We start from the raw sequence: 21,963 nt of genomic DNA, 5'->3' as shown, positions 1-21,963 counted from the left end.
TTAGTAGCTGAAACACTCCACTGAAATATAGTGCAATAGTCTTTAAAAAAATCACTGCCTAAGTGTTTCAGAAGAAGGGCCTCTATTTTAATTAGCTCTCAAGGGGGAATGTTTTTATTCTGTTTAAGTACCATGCAGAACTACAGAGGAGACTCCTCTGCAAAACCCACACGTATCCAGTCATGTCCTTGTTCACTCGTGTATCTTATTTCCAAATCTCACCCTCGGCATTTAAGCCACACTTACCCCAGCGAAACCTTTCTGACTTTGACAAAACGCAACGCTCTGGTCAGGGAGCAGCGGCGGAGCGCCAAGGCTGTACCAGGAGAAGAGAAGCAGAGACGCTGCTCTCCGGTGAGGAGCCCGTTGTTTTCTGATGCAACAAAAGCAGTCTCTGTTCAGCCGTCAAGGAGAAGCGCTCCCCAGCTGCCCGGCCGGCCCGGGGGCGGCATGGCTGGAGGAGGGTCGGACCCTCCCGCTGCCGTGCGGGCGCGCCGGGGGAGTGGAGCTGGGAGCGCCGCCCCAGCGGGAGGGGACAGGGGGGGACAGGAGGGGAGGCGGCCGGGCGGCTGTCGCAACCCGGGGCATCGCTGGTGTCGCGGCGGGCTGAGCCCGGCCGGGGAGCGCCATGGCCCAGCCGCAGCCGGCCGAGCCCGGGGCCGCGCCCGCCGGGCCCGAGCTGCCGGCGGGGAGCGGCCCCGTGCAGATCCGAGTGGCCGTCCAGGCGGCCGCCGAGGAGGACGAGGAGGACGAGGAAGAGGAGGGGGGCGGCGGAGCGCCGTGCCCCAGCTGCAGCGAGGAGGACTCGGGGCGGTGCGGGCGCTCCAGGTGAGCCCCCGGGCAGGGGTCCGGCGGCGGGGCCGCGGTGCGGGCGGGGCTGTGCGGGGAGAGCGGCGGGGCCGCCGCCGACACCCCCGGAGCGGAGCGGGCCCGGCTGATGCAACGCCGAGGGGCGGGTGGGAGACGCTGGAAAGGCTCCGGCAGGGACACCCGGAGGCCGGGGGGGAGCTGCCCGCAGCACCGATGGCTCCGCCCGGGCTGGGTCCCACCCGCCCCCGACGGGACCGCCGGGCCCGCGGCTCCCCCACGGCGAGAAGCGCAGGGCTGTGATGCCTCCGACATTTCCAATTCGCTGCGTTTTACAGAAAGATTTTGGGGCTTAGTTGGAGCTGTGTTTTGGAGTTTTGTTTTGCGGTTTGATGTTTTGGGTTTTTTTCCTCTTTTTGCCCATTTTGGCTTGGCCTGAGATAGTTTTTATCCTTACCAGAATCTCTTACTTGTAAAAGGAACATCCAGGATTTTTGTGCCAGCAAACTGCAGAGAGAGGAAGCTCTACTAGTTGTAGTTCGTCCTGTGGTTTGTACTAAAGCTGCAGATGGAGTCATAAACTGTCTCATAAAGATTTAGGAACAGTAGCAAGAAATCCAGTATTCTGTTTGAACATTTATTGTTTCTAATTGATTTTCTAACTTCATACCTTGCATTGACTCAAAATGAACTGCAATGTATTATTTTAAATTACAGAGGGGTAGTAGAGGAGTGAGAAATTTTCTGTAGCTGCCAAAATTGTCAACTATGGACTACAGAAACAGGAGTTGAACATAGCTAGGCACAGTTAGAGTTTTTAAACTGAGTCAGCTTAGTTATCCCACTATCATATGTGACTGCTGTATTTTTATAAATATGTACAGCAGCCTACAGTATTGCATTCCAATGACTGATTTCTTAAAATCAGGATTTTATTTACATTTGTTATCTATGATAGTATTACTTGTGAAGAGCTTCTAGCCCTGGACTAGACTAGAAAAAAAACCACCTTATTTTTTCAAGCTTTGAAAGACAATAGCTACTCTTAAATGTCACTTATTTAATCCTCTGCAGTAGGTGCTGTCTTCAGAAATGTGTTGGGGTATATTCAGTTCTTGTGGAGGTTGCCTTTTTGTAAATGGCCTCTTCTTGATCCAGGAAAGGCCAGAGGTATTGCCATGGAGAGAACCCTAAAGACTCTGCATCAAAAGTAGGTGAATGGAGTTTACACATGCTTCTGCCATTTACAGAGAACCTTACCTAAGGATTTAGGTTTTGGGAATGCAGCATCTGAGAGAAAATTATTTACAAACATTTGGAAAATTATTTGGGATGATCTAAAACTGTTGGGAATGAGCCATCTCACTCTCCAGTTGAAGCCTTCAGACAACTTGCCATCAGTAGGCACCCAGTAATGTATTCACTTTTTTGAAAACGTGGACTGCCCCTGAGTGATTGTACTCTTGGAACTTATAAATTAGATTGCCACACGGTGCTTATTAATGCAATCCTTTATTCATTTGGAGACTCAGCTAAAAATTTTCAGAAGGTTAGATGCTATCCAAACAATTTAATATAATATTTGTGAATCTTGATATTTAAAATTCCAAATCTGCTCTCTCTGTAGATATGTTTAGTTTCTTGTGTGACTAATGGCCAGATGAGTCACCATGTTAAAAGATTGTTTTTCATTCTGTTTTACAAGCACATCATCACAAAGCTCCAAATAAAAAAATAAAGTTGTGAATAACTACTAGGGTTTGGTTCTTTGTCAAAGTTGACTGAAATTATTTATCAACTACTTTTATAATACAGTTGATACCCCAGAGTCGCTACCAGTTGATCATCATCACAAATTAATATGGAGCTACTTACAAATTTCTGCATTTATTGTAGGTAGGTGCTATTTCCATACAACATTTAGTGAGGGCTGTTTTAAGAGCCTATAAGATTTTGTAAAAGCTGACTCATCTGCAAACAGAGAAATTGTGTCCAGGTCAAACTCTGACCAACATTTGAGAGGTGAAATGAGGCCTGTTTCACCCTGGTTCAGTGTGTTAACACTGCAGATAGAGATGGTGCCAATCTCTGCAAACATGTGATTAATTTTTGTTGTTTTCCAAAGCACAACACCCCTTTTTGTCTCTAAACAAACACCTGCAAATATCTGCGCTAATAAACCCCTAAAACAAATGTAAGATCAATCCTGAACTAAAGGCAAGCTTTCCCTAGCAGAGTGTGGATTTGTAAAAAGGCTGAAGTGTTCCAAGCTTCTGTACCCAGACTAATTCTGAATCAGTAGTAAATGAAGTAGTGGGAAGGGATTATCATGAATGAAAAACACAATTGGTTTTTGCTTCCCTCTGAAACCAGCACCCACAGCTGGGCATTAGATATTTTTTACCCCACTCCTTACTTCATCTATTATCCTCCACTTCCAGCTTTGCCAAATAACAAATTCTTTGTCTTGCTGTCTCATTCTTGTCATTCCTTTGAGCCGTACCCTATTAAAGGCTAGGGAGATTTTTAACAGGGAGACTTCTTGCATTGTGCAAGTGATATCCACATATATCTGATATGTTGCCCTACAACAGAAGAACCATAACAACAACTAAATGTACTGTAAGCTTCCAAAAGCCAGGTCCCAGAGAAGTGCTGTAAGCTGTCCCAGCAGCAGGCACAGTCCTTGTGCAGAGCCCAGTGAGCCAAGCACTCTCTGCAGAGAGCAGCACAGCCGCAGCACTGCGGTCACTGCCTCCATCACCCCTGGACAGAACTGTGCAGGGCAGGGAATCCAGCAGGCTGCATCCTCCCTGCCAGATGGGCCTCACTGCACCCCAGTGTGATGCCTGCTCCTTTTCTTAAGGATTTCAAAGCCTGCAAAGCCACTTGAGACAATTTTGGGGAAATGCATGGCTCTTTCTTTTTTTGCTAACTTATCTGGGAGACCAAACTAATAAATGATTTATGGGATACTTAGTGGATGATTTTATTTTTTCAACAGAAACTTTCATGATGACCCCACAACAAAACTAGACCACTAACAGCTTGAAAAAATTATCAATAGAAATTTATGTTTCAGCAACAAACATGTTGCTGTAACTGCATGTGGCAAGACGTTTACCTTGAATCCATGGCTGCAGTATTTTTTGAGGAATAGGATGCTGAACAGTGCTCCATTTTGCCCAGGTACCCTGACAATATGACGGGAGGTAAAGAGAAGAAATGAAAGTGACTTCTTAGGAACCAGCACGTGTGCATATAAACCTGTTCCTGAGGTACATGAGCTGGCAGGTTTAGCGCCCTGTGGTAAACTGCTGGGTTTGTTACTCTGTCACTCTGGAAGTGACCTGTAAAATGTGCAACAGTCCTGTCAATCCTTCTTAGTTCCTGGATATCAGCTCCTACATCCTTGCAGTGAAGAGACTTAAGAAACCACAACTGCATCAAGTTGGAATATTCATTCCCTGGTATGTGACACTACACACGAAGCACATAAAGGTCAGGCCTATGTTTAATAGCTTCGTACTGAAAAATACAGCACTGTCACTGGAGGAACTCTGTATAGTACCAAGTGCCAGTGGACCTTCCTTTCATGTTTTGGTGGAGGATTTGAGTTGGCAATGCTTTCAAGGCATTAGTGTAGATGTCTCATTGTTCCGCACTGAGATCAGCTTTTGGAATGAGCTCAAGAACTTGACTCCTCATGCTGACTGGAAAGCTTCATCCTCTAAGCTAGCCTGCTGGCTCAGCTGGGTGGGTGATACCTGTCCAGTGCCCACATCTAAAATCAGTTGGAACCAGCATGATGGTCATGCCCTTTCATTTTGAAAGGCTATTTGAATCCACTAATAGAAGATGAAGATCTATTGATAAAATGATTTAACTGTTTTCCAGTGGTGGGGAAAACGATGATGATTCTGACCAGAACTGGAAACCACCAGAAAATGACCTGATCCAGAAGCTAATAGCACAGATTGAATATTACTTCTCAGATGAGAACCTTGAGAAAGATGCCTTCCTTCTGAAGCACGTGAGAAGAAATAAGATGGGCTATGTCAGTGTTAAACTCCTCACTTCATTTAAGAAGGTAAGCTAACTTTTTAAGACTTGAAGGGTCTCATGCAAGCCTGATGAATCTAAAAACAGTAGAAGAGATTAAAGTAACATTTTATACAGGCAACTTTATAGTCTTTATCTGCCTGGTTTTGTTAGGATGGTTAGGTTTGTACTCATCCAGAACTTTAACTGCAAAGCTTGTTGATGATTGGCTAGGGAAATCATTTGCTTAAAAGCCTGTATGCTTTTAAATTATCATTCTTGGAGAGAGAAGGACATTAGATGAAATTAAGTTCCATGGCAACTACTGATGAACAGCTGGGCAGTCCTGATAAAGTTACACTCCTGTCTCTGAGAAGTGACAGTGAATCTGACTTTTGGATGGAGAACCAAAAATGAAGAGTAGTATAAAGTATCTGGAAACAAAAATCCCTCAAACTTGAAGTGAGTTTTATTCTTTTTTTTTTTTTCCCTCCTTACATTAGAAAGACCTGTGTAAACCTGTACGTAACTGATTTTTAGAATTACACTAGAAACACTTGTTCAAGATTCTAAATCTCATCATTTTGCAGAGTTGTTCTGTCCAGAAGTTAGGGCACTCTCAATTTCTTCAGACCACTTTAAACAGATTATACTGGTAACAGATAAACTCTTTATAAACATTTAATGAAAATGGAAAAGTTTGGAGTGTTTTTTAGACTGAGATTTTTGAGGGAGGAAAGATCAGTTCAATACAATGAAGACTTAAACTTAAAACTTCTTGTTTGGCAAATGTAACCTCCCTGCAACATGGATTTTGTTCATGGTTCAGGCCTAGATGTGGAATGACCAAGCACTACTTGAGCAGGCTTTCAGATGTAGTAATGACTTCCAGTTTGAGCTTTAGTGCCAGTTCCTGTTTTCATTGGATTCAGCAGGGCATGAGCTTTAGAGGACCTCACTGTTGCCCATTATAGCATGAAAACTTTACTTTCTCACTGAATCTGCTCCATGAAACTTAAATTCAGGGTTCTGTTTGTAGACTGAAGTCTGCATCTGCCTTAAAATTCAGTGATTAGTTTGATTGGGTTTGCTCAGTTGTCGTGTTTAACCTGTGTCTGCCCTGAAGGTGAAACACCTTACCCGTGACTGGAGAACCACAGCCTATGCACTGAAGTACTCGAACACTCTGGAGCTCAATGAGGATAACAAAAAGGTTCGAAGAAATACTCCAGTTCCAGTGTTTCCAAGTGAAAATGTCCCTACCAGGATGCTACTGGTGTATGATATCCACATGATTTCTGAGCTGCAGGCCCTTAACAAAGAAGAAAACGGATGCATGCAAGAAAGGATAATGGAGCATCTCCTCAAAGCCTTTGTAACTTTTGGTGTAATTTCATCAGTTCGTATTCTCAAGCCTGGCAAGGATCTCCCACCTGATATCAGGAGGGTCAGCAATCGGTACAGTCAGCTGGGAACTCAAGAATGTGCAATTATAGAATTCGAGGAAATAGAAGCTGCTGTACGTGCTCATGATTTCATGTGTGCTGAAAACAAAGAGACTGGCATGAAAGTTGTCCTAATAGGCATGAAACCACCAAAGAAAAAAGTTCCCAAAGACAAGAACCGTGATGAAGATACCAGCAAGAGCCTTAAGAAGACTCGATCTCTTAACAAGAGAGTTGAGGAGCTTCAGTTTGCTGGTGACGAATCTTCAGCAAACAGCTCTTCTGACCCAGAGAGCAATCCTACGTCACCGCTGTCAGGACGCAAACGTACCACAACAAATACGACCAGTAATTTGAGCCCCGTCATCTACCCAAACAACCATTTGAGTCCTAATATGTCACCCAGATCAAGTCCTTGGAACAGTCCCTCTTCACTAAGAAAAGTAACCAAAAAATCTCCGCTGGCTGAAGACAGCAAGCCTAACCCAAGCACTAGCCCTGAAATTCCAAGGAAATACACTGATTATTCCTCAGACAGCAGCATCACTCCTTCTGGGAGCCCCTGGGTGCAGAGAAGAAAAGCCCAAACTCTGACACAAGAGAAGAGTCCTGTCAGCAGTCCCATGTTGGTTCGGAAAATACAAAATGCAGACGGTCTCCCTGTAGGGGTGCTGCGGCTGCCTAAAGGTCCTGATGGCACCAAAGGATTCCACAATGGCTGTGAAAGAAGGAAGGCTATGAAGGGTGAATAGACTATGCTTTAAAAACAGTTTCACAAGTCAGCCAACTGCTGGTGACCAAGCCTGGTGAAAAATTGTTGCTTGAGTGACTCAGTTAAGTCAGTATTTAATTTTGAAAGCTTTTGTATTTATATAGAGACTTTATCATTTGTATATTTGTATATTTTCTTCACAGAACAGATGAGGCTGGAAGGCATCTCTGGAGATTGCCCAGTCCACCTCCTTTGCTGAAGCTACAGGTCACTGCTAGGTTTGAGTATCTGCAAGGACAGACTCCCCAGCCTGTCTGGGGGATGTGTTCCCATGTTCAACCACCCACACAGAACCAGTCTGTGCCCTTTTCCTGTTACTGGGTATTGCTGAGAAGTGCCTGGCTCCATCTTCTCCACTTCTTCTCATCAGATATTTAAAAACCTTGATGAGATCCTCCCCCAGAGCCCTCTCCACTCCAATCTAACCAGTGCCCTCTCTCTAGGCCTCACAGGAGGGACGTGCCAGCCTTTTAATCAGCTGAATCACTTAGCTAATGCAGGGCCCTTACCTGCATCTATTCTTTTTAATGTATTATTTTGAAACACCTAAATATCCAAGCAGGCATATAAATCATTGATGTAAGTACATTATTTGCCAAGCTGGGATCCTGAGGAACAGTGTGTACTTACAGTTTAGCGGTTGTATTATGAAAAGCTACGGAATGTTACCAGTCTCATCATAAGGGGCTGAGGTTTTGAAGACTTCCTGTGTTTGCCTCAGAAGGAACTGAGAAACCAATGCCACAGTGAGCAGCTGCTCTCACAAACATCAGCAAAGCAGTATTGTTCAACAGGACCAGTGTGCATTTCCCTGAGTAAAGACTCTGAGCACTGGAGACTGCTCTGTAAGTGTTCTCTTGTATAATCAGATGGAAATAAAAATATTAACTCTAGATCTATTTTGTTTACTTTAAAAATAAGTTGAGCTGCACGTGAATAGAAAACTTAAACCTCCTCTTATGCCACATGAAATTCTAGTAGCATTTATTCAAAATTTCCATTGCATTCAGAGAAAGAAAATCTTCTCTGCTCCATTACTGATGGTTAATTCTGTGGTGATGCTTCACTCTGTGTGTCACAGTCATTTTTAATACAGTATTATCAACTTAACAGTGGTTATGTCACTGCTAACTCAGAATTTGACAAGCAGGCTCAGCAATAAGTGCTTAAATTAAAATTATCTATACTGCTACATGAAGTCAAAGAAGGAAACTGCAGTTTTACTTACAAAAGTTAAACTCTAGAAAACTAGCCCAGGGATAGTAAGAGCATTTCAAGTTGCCGTGGTCTGCTTGGGAACTGTGTGCAACAAAGGTCTCATCAGATGGTGATTCTTCATCCCAAAAGTCCACATGCTGTCCAACTTCTTGAATGTAACCTTTCTGCTGTGTAAATAACTGCAGTAACACACAGTTAGACTCCTAGACACAGAAATCCCAGTTCTGTGTGTTGCTCTTCAGCCACCCACGTACATTCCTGGTTCTTTCACTGCACACAAATGGAATCCTCCAGGTCACCTCCCGACTCCCATGGCACAAACTGCAGCATGTGCACATTCACAGACAGAGCTCTCAGCACCAGAACACACAGGCAGGTGCTTGGAGAGGGCAGAGTGAGCCCTGTGGCTGCCCAGGGCAGGGACAGCCTGGGGCTGCCAGAGCAGCAGGGGACAGGCTGGCAGGCAGCGCTCACCCCACAGAATCCTGCTTCTCTTCTGTAGAGCTCAAACACACACATACACACCTTGAAGTGGTGGTTTCAAAACCATGGAGCTTGAGGCTATTTTTATTGCTTTTTTTTTACACAACAAACAGTAATTCTAAAAAGCATTTTAAGAATGAGACCGCTTTGCCAAGTAGCTCAGCTACTGAAGGCATTCAAGATTAAGTGCCTACACACCACCAGTGCCCAGGACACCAGCAGAGACCCCCAAATTTTTTTGTGTAAAATTGCTGTGATTGCTACTCAATCCACAGCATTTTCAATCATACATGTACAGCAATAAAAACAGATACAATACTAATTCCTTGAGATAAATATTTCATTCTCCCTGAGTTTGTTTCTGTCTTCACATTCAATCAATAGCTTAAAACCTAAAAACAATACAAGCCCCAAAAATACACAGCACACATTCAAACTGCTTGGCGGAATGCTGCCAACAGAGACGTTTTAAACACCAACTGCTCTGCCTTCATTTTGTTGCAGCTCTCAAATGTTTATATTTTGGTGACATATTTCAACTAAGTATTTTTTAAAATGTTGTATCAGCTCAAGAGAAACAAGGTGACAACATATCTGGCATTTTAGTCACTGGTTGAGGGTCCTTCCCAATTACCAAAAGAACATTTACTTCTGTCCCCAGTAACAAGGGATGCATTCCAGTTGCCCTCATTTCACACAGGCAGTTTATGGCTGGGTTTAAAACCCTGAGGTCTGAAAAAAGCTGGAGACTTCAGTAAAAAAAGCTTATTAACTCAGCTAATACACTTGAGCTATTTAGGACAATAGTTTGATTAATCAAACAGAGGTGGCTTCAGCTTACACCATTGTTCCCTTAGCTTGGATTTTACTGCATTTGAAGCAAAAATATAGTTGATTGATTCATAGGAAAGATCCCACATCTGTGATCGAGTGAGGTTAAATGTTTTTGCAACCAGCTCATATTCTTGCGATAGATCAGTTGCAAAGACGCCTTTATCATCAGTCTGGAGTTAAATTGAAAGGAGAGAAATAAAAAAGTTTAAATTAATCCCTCTATATCAAAAAGGGTTTTTTTCTATACATACAAACCAGTTTTATCTTGCTGTCTCACATTTTATCCCACTGCTCTTTCATCTGTGCATGGTTACTTCATCCTTTATTTGCCCTATTTTCACTAAAAATGAATTAATTATTCAAACATATAAGAAAATCTCTTAAAATGATGGCACAATTTATCAAGAAAATAGGTTTTCCTACTAAAATTGCTAGAAAGGTGGCTATCAAATGGTGCATATATTCAAGGTATGTCAGTACGTGCAGGTCTCCTTCCTTTTCCCCAGGTAAGCACAGTGCTATAAAATATATATATACACACACACACACACTTGGACAATGCTGTGGGTTATGGGGGTTAAACTAACAGGATAATAGGAAAACCCTGCCAATGGCAGCACAAGTACTCTGCACCTTCAATGCTTAATGACCTTAATGAGTTATCAAGAGAACTCAGGAGCTCTCACCCAACACCATGAACACGCAGGTAAGCACAGGTGCACACGCATGCACTGGAGCCATGGGTTTTAGGAGAAATCTGTCATTCTGCAAAGAGCTATGAAGTTCACTGCTTGTATAGCTGATCATCTTATCCCACAGAAGAAAGGCCTGGCTTTACAACAGAACCAAGATAAATACTACCAATTCCCATTTGAATTAAAAGCAGTTCTCAAACAGAACATTATGATTTCCTAAAAGCAAATGATTTGCTACAAGGTCAGAAAGTGTAAGTCAGTTCTGATCCTTAAACAGAGAAAGACTTCTCTAACTTCACAAGTTTAGCCCTTTGCCTAAATACATGCATAAAAATCAAAAAACTTACACAAAGCACTGCAGGATGGCCCATATTGTACCAGTATCCGAAATGGTGTTTGTCACAGGAAGGCACTGTCTGAGATTTTATGTTTGATGTCATGCAAAATTCTAAGAGAAAAACCAGAAAAAGAAATGAGGACATGTATTAAAACAAGAGACATGTTGACTTAGAAAGGTCCTGAAAAAAAAATTAAAATCAGCAACTGTTGTTTCCTTGATTTTCTACGCTTATTTAGTAATTTCTTTTGAGAAAAGTTTTCTAATCAATTTCTTTGGGGTATAAAATTTAGGGAGCTTGCAAACCAGGTACAGAACCACCACACAGTCTTGTAGAGTAATGACAAATTATGATCTGGTTTTGCTTCCATCTGAGACATCAGCTGTTGTCTGCTGCCACAGAGGTACCAAAAACCCCTGCAAGTGTCACGAATGTACCTTTACGGGCAAGTCTCATTGCCACGTTTGTCCAAGTCACCTCTGGTCAGAGACACACTGGTGTCACTAGATCAGCAGTGCACATCCTGCTCTGATATCCAGAGATCAACTCATGGTAAATATTGTTTCCCTTACCAATAGGTATACGATTCTGCTTAACCAGTGACACTATCTCTTCAGAACCTGCTGCTGTGGAGTTGAGAAATGTTCCGTGTCCAATTCTGTCAGGAGGCAGACCCAGGAGAATCTTGGTCTCCTCTTCTTGATTTGGAATCTAGAGAGGATATATTTCACATTCTGTCAAGGCAGCATAGAACAGCACAATATATCATTACAATGGACTTCCAGTTCTACTTTCACAGCATCTCTTATTCAAAAGAAAGTGTTAGTGAAATAGAAATAAAAATAAATATGCTGATGATAATATGTCCTGCTTAATTTCCTGAAAAAATAACTATCTTCAGTATTTATTGGACTTCTCAGAGCCAATTCCAGCCACCATTTGTGCAGAAGCCCAACTCTTTCTAGTGATACCAGTGGAACTAACAGAGCTCACTGCTCAGGAAACTGTGAGGATTTCACTACACATGATAATAGCATGAAGAAAGCAGTGGACCTCTTAGAAAGCTCCTAGTTTCAATTTCACACCTAAACCCACAATAGGTAAGGTACAGGAAGCAATAATCTGGCTGTTCAGATTTAGAACAAAAGGCTGAAGACTTCTCCTTGTTTTCTTGTCTCTTGTCAAATGCCCCAAACCATTAATACTTCGGCCTGAGAAGTTCAAAATGCACAGAATGTAATTTTAGTTTCATCAAGATTTTCACAAAATGGCAATTACAGAGAAGCACCAAAATAAAAAAAAATCACCTTTTACCTCAGAAAGATGCAGTGCCAGCTTCAGACCTGCTTTTTTTGCTTCTGAGAGCGGTTCCAAAAAATCTTGACCATGTCCTGCCTGGAAAACAGGGACACATCACTGTTCTACAGCTTATTTGACAAAATCCTTGTCATTACCATAATTAAGACGTCTAGCAATACCCAACCACTACATTCAAACACAGTTACATTTAATTATTCCACTTTTCCCATTATTTCAATTTGGAATGCAGCAAGTCAAACAACCCTCTGCCATCTGGTTTAGACCAAGGGATCAAACACCAGTAGCTCACAGGATGCCTAAGACTTACAAGCCAATTGTCTTGATTTTGATACCTTTTACACAGCTACAACCTAGAGCTATTTCACTTCAGCTTGACAGCTGTCCTCAAACATTTTTGCTTTCTTAATACAAAGTGAGCATTTGGTGCAGCTAAACAAAATTTAAACTATTGACAACTTGCCTCCACCCACTTAATCTGACTGGGACATCTCAGGTACAGACACTTCCAAGACAAACACCGCTTTTCAGTGGTTCTTTTCTCAGTCACATACTAATCTAAGGATTCTTTGTTAGAGTATCTGCCTCTTACAGCAACAGGGATTAACTCGGTATCAATCCATTCCAGCTAGGCACAAAAATTAAACAAAAACTCGTGAGGAAAAACTATGGTTAGAACTACCTGCTGTTACACAACATTATACATTTATCTTCAAGAATAGACTAAAATAAACTTACAGAGGGATCACCACTGAGGTCAAGTCCTACTACAACCCCATCACTGGAAAGCAGGAACTCTTCAGCAAGTTTAACAGTCTGCTTAGCAACTGCTGGGCCATCTCTTCTGTTTATTGCTATTAACAGCCTGAGATAGAAATGTATGAAATTATTAAAATAAACTATTATTAAATTACATACAAGCTGTAATATTAGGAGTTCAACAGATCTTATACCAACAAAAAATGGCACTTCATATCTTTCATTGCTGAGTATAAAGAGTATTTCTATAGGAAACTGTTCTAGGAATGAAGGTACCAAAGTGCACAGGGACAAAAAAATCTAGTAAGAGTTGCTACTGAAGCTATAAAAGACAGGAGAGTAAACTGTCTCCAATCAACCACTGACACCTTCTGAAACCTCTCTGCCAGTCAGGACCAGCTCTTCTTTACAGCAGGCTGCTTGTACAGCTAATCAAACAAAATTTTTGCAACAAAGCTAAGCTGTGAAAAAGGAGCCAATTCCATGAAAAACATTTCTTTTCCTGAAAATGTTGCAAAGCATGGACAAAACCTTGAAACAGAGACATTCCACACGCTTTATTTACCTTACATCTATATCCAAGCCTTCTTCTTGACTCTGCTTTATACCCTCAAGTACAGTTTCAACATACATCCTTTTGGTCATACCTACAAACACATGCACATATTTGGAACAAACATATTTTAAATTAGTTTTATTACACTGCAGACCCAGCTCTCTAGTCTCCTAAGTTTCACGTTGCACCTTTGATTTTAGACCACACAGTCTTTTAACACATGTAATTCTAATTCTATCTGCAAATATAGCTTTACTGTGAAGCACACATTTGAACTAAACCTCCTCCTAAGCACGTAGAAAAATCAAAATGAGTTTGTGTGAACCAGAGAATCGCAATAGGACTTCTGTGTTTCTACTAAACCACACCTAGACAGAAAAAAAAAATAACAAAAGTAAAATGTATCAGTTATTAAAAATATTAGCCAACTCAGATGCTGTACTCAAGTGAATAACCCAGTCTCAAGGGTTGCAGAGTTATGACCAACACATTTTGGTCCTCAGATATCTAATAGGAAAGTGATAGGCTTTTAAATGGTTAAATCTTAGCTTTTATATTTAAGGAATATTTTTATTGAGCCAACTAAATTCGACTGTACTTGTTATAAACACAATCTTTAAGTTCTATAGTGCAAGAAGATCACGAATTAAAAACCAGAACAGACTGTACCTGTGGAATTTTCTTCTCTTGGAGTGCTTCTCAATTCCAGATACTTGACACCATCATCAGCAAATTCTTTAATGACATCTTTAGTTATCTGATTAAGAAAAAGCGTATTCAACATCATAAAAATGATTCTTATAATTAGTTATATTTTCCTTTACAACTAAAAGACCCAGTTATTTTCTGTTGTGAAACACTTGCAGTGTTTTCAGGCCCAGTGTGTTTTAGTGGTCCCCATGTCTGTGGAAATACTACCACACAGAAGGCACCTTTGATTCCGTCAGGGATAGTGAAGAGAGTTCAAGTGTTTTACAATAATTATTTTGACCTTCAGCTAAAAGGGACCTTGTTGATACTATTACTTGGAACCCAATGCTCTTAATCCAACTGACTGTGACTGTGTGTATTGCTTGCTTGTTTTAGGTGAACTTTTAATTAATTTACCAGTAAAATATCTTCAGTCCTCGTGGTAATCTGATAGATGATCTGAAACATCTGAAAACATCTAAAATAAAATTTAAAAAATTAATTGGAAAGACAGTGAATGAGTATTTAGGGAAAAAAAAAAATCTAGATTCACAACAGAAGTTGTTACTACCACAAAGCTTTTTGAAGGAAAATATGAAGTTTCCAAAGAAGGAAACGATGTGAGTCAATTTTCTCTGAAAAGCATATGATCTCAGTGAAAAATTTCAATCCTTTAAAGAAGGAATTAATCAACAAGAGTTTTCCTTTTACTTTGCAAGCACCTAAGAAATTACTCTGCAGGTACAAGTATCAAAAAATTTATGATATTATGCTGTAAGACTTAAAAACATATTTTCTGCAGTTAGTGTGTAAGGCTACACATTTCTATTTTCAACTTAATTAAAAAACCTTTGGTAAATGTTTGTCACACATGCATATACTCACTCATCTAAGGTTCTTTTCTTTCCTTTGTCAATCACAGTCATTCCATTTTGGATCTGAAGGTTTGGCTTCTGGGCCATGAGTTTCTTCATAGTAGAAGAACTGATACAGCCATTCAAATGAGCATGGAGTTCCTATGGAAATAAAAATCCTACAGACTTACGAAGAGGATAGCTTCTGCACCTTGTTTGTACTACTGTTCTCATATCCTACATCAGGGTTTCACTCTGAGTTTGAAAATAACAGTTATCTGTATTTTGGCTAATAATAACTGCCCTAGGTTTTTGCAAGCACTGGTTCAGCTGAGAACTGCCCTGTTTCTTTCCTCTCACTTGGTGGCTGCTGTTGGCACTGGTCTCCATGGGAGCACAGCTGGGCCAGCAAAGAGCTCTGCAGACAATTCTTGGGGTGGTGTGATCCAAGGTGAGGAGGAAGCCAACAGCCTCCTCAGTATTTTAAAAAGTACAGTAAGGATTCAAGAACTCTGCACCCATCCTCATCCCCTGCAAGTTAAAAGTACATGTCCATCATTCAAAAATAGCAACAGGTGCCTACCCACTCCCCTTCTTTTGTTCATACCCTGAAGTTTAAACTCACACCAGAAATATGGCAAGACTCTGCCATGAACAGCAACTGCAGTAACTCCTTTGCCTGAGGCCTCTTTCTGCCTGACTTAGGGCTCCAAACCTATGATCCTCAGCTCCATTCCTCACTTCACCTTCACTCCCTCTTACCACCTGGCTCCTGACTTTATGGAATAGGGCTCCAGCGCCCTCCCAACTCATTCAAAATGTATCGACAAAGCATCTACTTTGTTACCTACCTCTCCTCTCCCTGTACACACCCGTTCTCAATAGGAAAAGAAAAACGGAATAAATCTCTTCAGGCTTTACACTGGAAAACATGTTGAAATTGTAACTCCAACTACGCACCACGAGCTGTGGTGCCTGCTTACAGCTTCTAGTGACTGAGCCAGATACACACTGCTACAGGTCTCTTCTATTTTTCACAAGCTTACAATTACCTCACAGAATTCTGTCAGATACTAAACATCCACCCTGAAAAGCAACTTAGTGAAAAGGAGCACTGGAATGCGAGGATGGTGTGGTCTGAAGTGGCTTTGCTGCTACCCCCGCGCAGTGCCCGTACGAGCTGCGTGCCGCAGTACGTGCCCTGGGGCTTTGCTGAGCGCGGCACACGAACCCCGATAAATCCGCACGCACCCCTACGGAAGGCTTGCACCGATATGCCAGAAGTAAGGCACACCCTTGGGACACGGAGAGAAAGCGTTATCTGAGCCAGACCTCTTGGCTAGACTGAGGGGAAATAGGACAAAAAGAGAAAACGAAGATCGCGCTCAACTGATTTAATTGCAATTAGATTAGCCACTAAGATCTGTAAACAAAGCGGACAGGCAAACACCCGACCGCATTTCGCGGTGGGGTAAGGCCCTCGGAAAACGCGCCTTCGGGAAGCACTCGGAGACAGCAGCAGCAGCGCCTGTCGCTCTGCGCGTCCCTCGGTCCGCGGCGCGGAGCCGCCGGAGGAGGGTCCGCCCCGCCGCCCCCCGCCGCCCCCCGCCGCTCACCGCTTTGGGCAGCCGCCGGTAGAAGCGCAGCTCCCGCTCGCGGTCCCGCTCCGCCGCCATGGCGCCTCCCGTGCCGGCCCCGCCCCGGCCCGGCCCCGGCCCGCCCGCGGCACCCGCCGCTCCGCCCGCCCCACACAAACACCGTCGGTATCTACGCCGGGAAAGCTGCAAGGCGCACTTTATTCAAGCGATAGCATTTCCAGCCCGACGGCACCGCAGTGCTACAGCAGCGGCCGCTCCGGCCCCGGGCGAGGGGCGCGCACGCACGGCCCGGCATTTACCGCGACTACACAAAGTTGCCCTGTAATGGCACTAGTCCGCTACATTATCGCGTCACAAAGTCCTCAGTGGATAAACTCATCGATTACATTGCCAACCCTTTTTTAAAGTAATTTGGCAAGCTTGCTAGCACAAGAATAGGAACTGTAACTTTCACTGATACGCAGGTCAAACCCAACCAAAACAAAGTTGTTCCGGAACAATCAAAAAATCTATTTCAATGATTTCATATTTTTAGTGCTACTGTAATCTAATTCTAAACCCCCCACAACTTAAAATAGAGCCCCTAGGCAGGTATTAGCTCTTGCTATGTACCAAACCAAGAAGTTAATGTAATTAACATCATAAAACATGGTGATTTACATACTACCCACGTAACTCAGGCAAATAAATTATCCCCCCGCAAATAATAATAAAATAATATTGACATATTTAGGGAAGTTAGCTTCAGAGTTAAAGTCAAGCATAGAAATATGAAGTAAGCAATTCAATATTCAAGTTAGTTTGCAGCTCTTTGGGGGCCTGACAGATCATCCAAGCTCAAGCACAGTGGAGAATTTGGTTAGCTGCTCAACTTTTTTTCATAGAAAAATACCATGTCCATAGAAGAAATGAAATAATTTCAACTTACTCAGTGATCCACTCTTTTATTTGACCTTAGTTAAAGGCAAACCAAGTACAGATACTGTACATTAAAATGTATGCACACAGAACGAACAGTTGTTCTTCATTCTTCCTCAAAGGGTCAAACCTCCACACTCATTTATTTAGAGCCCTTTGCAGGCAACGAATCCTCTCTGAAACACCTTGCACCCACATTTAAATATAGAGAGATCCATCAGCAGGTCCCACATAGCCAACACCTATTAGCAGCACATCAATTAGTGTCCATATTCCAAGTCCACCGAAGCTGAAGAGTTTTCCCAGACCTTCCCGCCACTGACCCAAATAGAAACGATCAGCACCAAATCCACCAAGGGTGATGCTAGAAGAATAAAAATATGATTAATTATTATTATTTTTAGAGAAACTGAGCTTGAGTATCCAAGTGTTTTATCTCCAGCTGTGTTTGCTGAAGACAGCCAGCATTGCTGCATGTGAACCCTTCACGCATTCTATGCCCACCATTTCAAGCTAGACTATCTGAAATACTGGTTATTCGGCACACCTTTAAAAAATACCAAGCAGAAACCAAAGAACCTGAAGATTTTAAAGAAAACGAATCTATTTTAGCTTAACATTATGCAATAGTTCCTGCTTACCTTAGTGCCAAGGCAGTAGACCACTTATAGCCTCCAGTCCAGTTGCAATAGAGCATCTTAGGAAAGACACGGTTACCTAAACATTGGAAAACATTAAAACCTTAATGCAATAAACAAGACCATATAATAAGGAAGAAAATCACAAGGAAGAAGATACTATACTTTTCCAAAATGAGTCGAAAAAAGATTGACACTAACTGAGAAACAACTGTCAACACAAAAGCTCATTTATACCCTACAGTTTTCTATTCCAACAATCCTGGTCCTGTATCAGAAAAGTCAGTGAACAAACAGAGGGAAAATGAAGCCTAGTTGGATAGAACCAGCATAATCTTCTTTAATTGGCCTATGGAGACATTTGATATTGATTCTATTAGTGGTCTGAGAATCAGACCACTAGTAGGTTCAAGTAAGTTTAACTCACAGAAGCTGACAAAAATAAAAAATCCTTTTCTCTGATGTGACAGTATACAACAGTACAATAAGCCAATGTTTGCAGTCAGATGTTGATATTATGCTAAAAAATGAAATGTTATAATAAAAAAATCCAGTAGATTGATCAAGGTGCAAAGCTGTAGAAGGACATAAACAATCTTTCTATTCACCCATTACAAAATACATGAAAAATTCTTTAGAGAAATCCAGCTTTGCCCACCTTACCTAGACAATGGATGTGATCCCGGACTGTGCAAGTTGCATTGTATCGTTGTCGGGGGCAGGAAACTGTCATGCAGTTTGTGGAATTGGTACAGACATAATCACTTGTGGCAAGCTGCCAGCAAAACTGGCACGTCATGTTAATTGTAAAGTTCTCCTGCTCATGGTTATTCTCATCCTGTAAAAGGACAGCACTATCATTTCCACAGTATTAAAAACAAAAATCAATGTGCAGTATCAAATTAAATTTCATGAGTAGACATTGTGGGCAAAAGAACAAGTGTTCTGTTTGCTACCTCTTATAGAGCCGAATAGAAAACCACTGAAGAGGTATAACATTCCTGATTCCTCCAACATAAGGCTGCTGCCAAAAGGAGGACTGATTTAGTCTCACCTTTATTGTCAGTTTGTAGCTCTGACAGATATTTAGCCTCCCCACTCCCTAAGTGTTTGGAGTGGTTTAACTCAAAGGCATGTCCAGGTAATGAAAAGATCCAAGGCAAGAAAGGCAAACCAGGGAAGGGCCTCTTCAACAACCCACACTGAGTGATCAAACTTATCACAGAACTGCAAACCTGCCTACATCAGAACCTGGAAATCAAAAATCTGCATTTTAAGACATGATGCCACAGTTTAATTACTTAAATCTGGGGTTAAGAGTAACAGGTTACTTACAACACAATGCACATGTGGCTTGACTTTGCAGTCAAAAGTTGCCGTCTTCCCATATACACAGGAATAGTTTGTGTTACAGGTCATGCAGTCTGGTGGCAATCTACTGCAAAGCCCGTTGCTGGGACAATTAGTCACATAAGGTGGAATTTCTGTACTTTCTGCAAGGTGCAAAAAGTGAATTAAGAACCCGAGTAAAAAAGGCTAAATAGTCCAAAGTATATATATACATTTTCTTATACACATACACAGACAAACACATGTCCTGACACTGTATAAAGGGCTTTCCTCACTATGCATGGAGCAGCATTCCCAGCCTGTGCTGCAGGAGCCAGAAGAGCCACAGGGCTCTGTACAGGACACCAGCCAACACTTCAGCACAGCACCAGGACTGAGCTTACAGGGATTAGTGCCGCCTCAGCCAGTGCTCCTCAGCAGAAGTAATCAGTTCAGAAATAGCAGCAGGGTGACACAGGTAACCTACTTTGAGTAGAGCTCTAATTAGGGCTGCAGCTACCTCAGCCATTTGCTGTTTGTATGTGTACAGAATCACCTCCTGAACTGCCAGCAACAACAGTATTTCTGTCAGTCCTGATGCACCCTCAGCAAGCTATGAAGCTGTACTGATGGTGGCCAGGGAACAAGTTCTTGGAGGATGCTGGAGTCTTTCAAGAACTGCCACCATACCGAGGGGTATAAACCACATATACCACAATGGTACTTTAACCTACCATTTTCTAGTTCTTATATGGACCAGCTGTCTAATTAGATAGCCCAAAGTAATTGTTATGGTCATTAAAGAGTAATCCATAATGTGTTACACTGCAATGCTTCTTACCACTGTGAGATCATGCAAGACCCAATTCAAGAACTTTCGGACTCAAGACTGAGAAGGATCCACAGATAACAAACAAAAGAAGTAACAAAATACCTTACCTAATGCTTTAAAATAGGGAGCATTTGTACTTGTTGAAGTTAGGCTTTTTGCCAGTGTAGACTGTGGCTGTGAAGGCTTTGTTGTCATCGAAGATCCTGCTACAAGACAAAAACATGGAGAATGTGAAATTGTTAGACAAAATTCATCTTCAGAAAGTTTGATTTCAGCACTCTGAAACGAAAACGCAAGTAGAAAGTGTAATGAGATTAGAAAAAAAAAATCTGTTTTCCTACTCTATTAATAGTGGGACATGTATGTTAAACATTCGAAAGAGCATTAGGATGAAATTGTTCCTTTAAGACAAGGAAGTACATTCATTTCCATTCAACCTTATTTTTTGATTCATGACAATTAAAAGCACTGCCCAGAAAGCAGATTTTACACAGTGTTTTCCACTGAACAATGTCATTCAATGAAGCGAAGCAAGTAGTTCTTTGACGGAAAGATGGAACGGAGGAACCGTTCGGGAGGCAGGGCTGTGTTCGTGCAGGCGCGGCGCGGTCTCTGCGGGAGCCTCGATGTGCCAGCCCCCGGCGAGCCCTCACGGCGGGCACCGGGCACGGGGGGAGGGAGGACAGGCAGCTGTCACACCACCCACCCTGACCGCGCCGAGGAGCCCCCGGACGTTTTCAGTCGCACACGTTCGCGACAAAGAGCAGCCACAAAAGGTGCTGTGTAATAGAGCAGCACACGAGCCGGCGAGCGGGGCCTGGCCCGTGTTTTGCCCTGACACCGAGCACCTGAGTCCCAAAGCCGCAGGGCCGCCACAACGAAACGCGGCCATGCCCGAAACACCCGCTTCGCCCCCAGCCAGGGGAGCGGCAGCGCATCCTCACCCCACCGCGGTCACCGCCACCGCCGCAGCCGGACTAACGCGCTCAGCCCTGGCCGCGGGGAGCTGCCGCTCGGGGCAGCCGCCCCCACCCCAGGCCCCAGCCGGAGCCCCTGCCCCTTCTCCCAGCCCCGCCGCCCTTGTCTCGGCCCGGCGGCCGCGCTCACCGCGGCCCGAGAGGACGGAGAGCTGTGACAGGAACAGCGCGGCCCCGCAGAGCCCGCGCAGGCAGCGCCGCCACCGCCGCGCCGCCATCTTGGAGCGCCCGCCGGGCTCGGCGCTGCCGCCAGGGGCGGGGCGGGGCGGGGCGGGGCGGGGCGGGGCGGGGCCGGCGCGGCTGAGGGCGGCGGGGAGCGGCGGCCCCACACGGGAGCGGACACCGCCCGGCGCCGGGAAAAGCCGCAGAGCCCCAGTGCCGCGGGCTGAACACCGCACGCGTGGAGCACGAAAGCGATACTCCACCAAAATACACGTATGTGTACACTATGGAAATAGAAGTAAATATGGCCCGCCACTCCCCGTGTTAACTCTGTCAAGTGGAACAGAAAGCTTTCCCAGCACCTGTTCCTTAATTTTTTCCCCCCCTTTTCTTTTAGAAGCAGGAGATAAAAACAGATCCACAAAACCCCAAACATCGACCCATTAACCACAGGTCTGTACGAGTGGTGGCAGAAGTAAAACATAAGGTTTGTATTTGTGTTAATATTTATGCTTTAACTTGTAGTTTCTGCTTCACAGCTGTGATATTTAAATCACAACTAGAGCTGTATAGCTTAGATAATTGAGGAATACACTTAACACTATCTAAGCCTGTTAATTAAATAACAGCATATTAAAATGAAAAAAAAAAGTAAAAATCTGTCAAAAAATCCAGTTCAATTGCCTGCAACAGCAACTTT

The 21,963-nt window shown here is 43.2% G+C and overlaps 3 protein-coding genes across 4 annotated transcripts; 1 reads left to right on the top strand and 2 right to left on the bottom strand.

Moving 5' to 3' along the window:
* The first annotated feature begins 545 nt into the window (after positions 1 to 545).
* LARP6 (La ribonucleoprotein 6, translational regulator) lies at positions 546 to 7,958 on the top strand. The gene is made up of 3 exons (XM_066196198.1): positions 546 to 828; positions 4,705 to 4,897; positions 5,975 to 7,958. Exons 1-3 carry the CDS (start codon positions 629 to 631, stop codon positions 7,043 to 7,045), a joined length of 1,464 nt encoding a protein of 487 aa, XP_066052295.1. The 5' UTR covers positions 546 to 628; the 3' UTR covers positions 7,046 to 7,958.
* Positions 7,959 to 8,045: 87 nt separating this feature from the next.
* On the bottom strand, positions 8,046 to 16,497 carry ADAL (adenosine deaminase like). The gene is made up of 10 exons (XM_066196199.1): positions 16,426 to 16,497; positions 14,841 to 14,971; positions 14,373 to 14,433; positions 13,935 to 14,022; positions 13,275 to 13,356; positions 12,689 to 12,815; positions 11,948 to 12,028; positions 11,206 to 11,344; positions 10,643 to 10,743; positions 8,046 to 9,770 (listed from the first exon to the last, which is right to left on the bottom strand). Exons 1-10 carry the CDS (start codon positions 16,483 to 16,485, stop codon positions 9,579 to 9,581), a joined length of 1,062 nt encoding a protein of 353 aa, XP_066052296.1. The 5' UTR covers positions 16,486 to 16,497; the 3' UTR covers positions 8,046 to 9,578.
* Positions 16,498 to 16,631: 134 nt separating this feature from the next.
* On the bottom strand, positions 16,632 to 21,339 carry TM2D3 (TM2 domain containing 3). 2 transcript variants are annotated; one of them, XM_066196134.1, is made up of 6 exons: positions 21,232 to 21,339; positions 20,232 to 20,330; positions 19,299 to 19,456; positions 18,627 to 18,801; positions 17,967 to 18,042; positions 16,632 to 17,689 (listed from the first exon to the last, which is right to left on the bottom strand). In XM_066196134.1, exons 1-6 carry the CDS (start codon positions 21,317 to 21,319, stop codon positions 17,524 to 17,526), a joined length of 762 nt encoding a protein of 253 aa, XP_066052231.1. In that variant the 5' UTR covers positions 21,320 to 21,339; the 3' UTR covers positions 16,632 to 17,523. The 2 variants fall into 2 exon arrangements, with proteins under 2 accessions (XP_066052231.1, XP_066052233.1); XM_066196136.1 differs by having other exon boundaries at positions 20,232 to 20,327.
* Positions 21,340 to 21,963: the final 624 nt, after the last annotated feature.

Source organism: Chamaea fasciata, unplaced genomic scaffold (genome assembly GCF_029207755.1).
Source record: "Chamaea fasciata isolate MVZ Bird 193981 ecotype frontalis unplaced genomic scaffold, bChaFas1.0.hap1 SCAF_14, whole genome shotgun sequence".
In the NCBI taxonomy this organism is placed as follows: Eukaryota; Metazoa; Chordata; class Aves; order Passeriformes; family Sylviidae; genus Chamaea; species Chamaea fasciata.
The sequence above is the reverse complement of the archived record's forward strand: the minus strand, read 5'-3'. Positions and strand labels throughout refer to the sequence as shown.

Coding starts and splice junctions, on each gene's coding strand:
- ADAL (XM_066196199.1), bottom strand. CDS start 16,485: ATGGCGGCGGAGCGGGACCGCGAGCGGGAGCTGCGCTTCTACCGGCGG. Junction 14,023..14,372: donor GGACTGAAGATATTTTACTG/GTAAATTAATTA, acceptor TTTCTTAATCAG/ATAACTAAAGATGTCATTAA. Junction 10,744..11,205: donor GCAGAATCGTATACCTATTG/GTAAGGGAAACA, acceptor TTTTTCTCTTAG/AATTTTGCATGACATCAAAC.
- LARP6 (XM_066196198.1), top strand. CDS start 629: ATGGCCCAGCCGCAGCCGGCCGAGCCCGGGGCCGCGCCCGCCGGGCCC. Junction 829..4,704: donor GGGCGGTGCGGGCGCTCCAG/GTGAGCCCCCGG, acceptor ACTGTTTTCCAG/TGGTGGGGAAAACGATGATG. Junction 4,898..5,974: donor TCCTCACTTCATTTAAGAAG/GTAAGCTAACTT, acceptor TCTGCCCTGAAG/GTGAAACACCTTACCCGTGA.
- TM2D3 (XM_066196134.1), bottom strand. CDS start 21,319: ATGGCGGCGCGGCGGTGGCGGCGCTGCCTGCGCGGGCTCTGCGGGGCC. Junction 20,331..21,231: donor CTCCGTCCTCTCGGGCCGCG/GTGAGCGCGGCC, acceptor TTTGTCTTGTAG/CAGGATCTTCGATGACAACA. Junction 18,802..19,298: donor AGCCACATGTGCATTGTGTT/GTAAGTAACCTG, acceptor GTCCTTTTACAG/GATGAGAATAACCATGAGCA.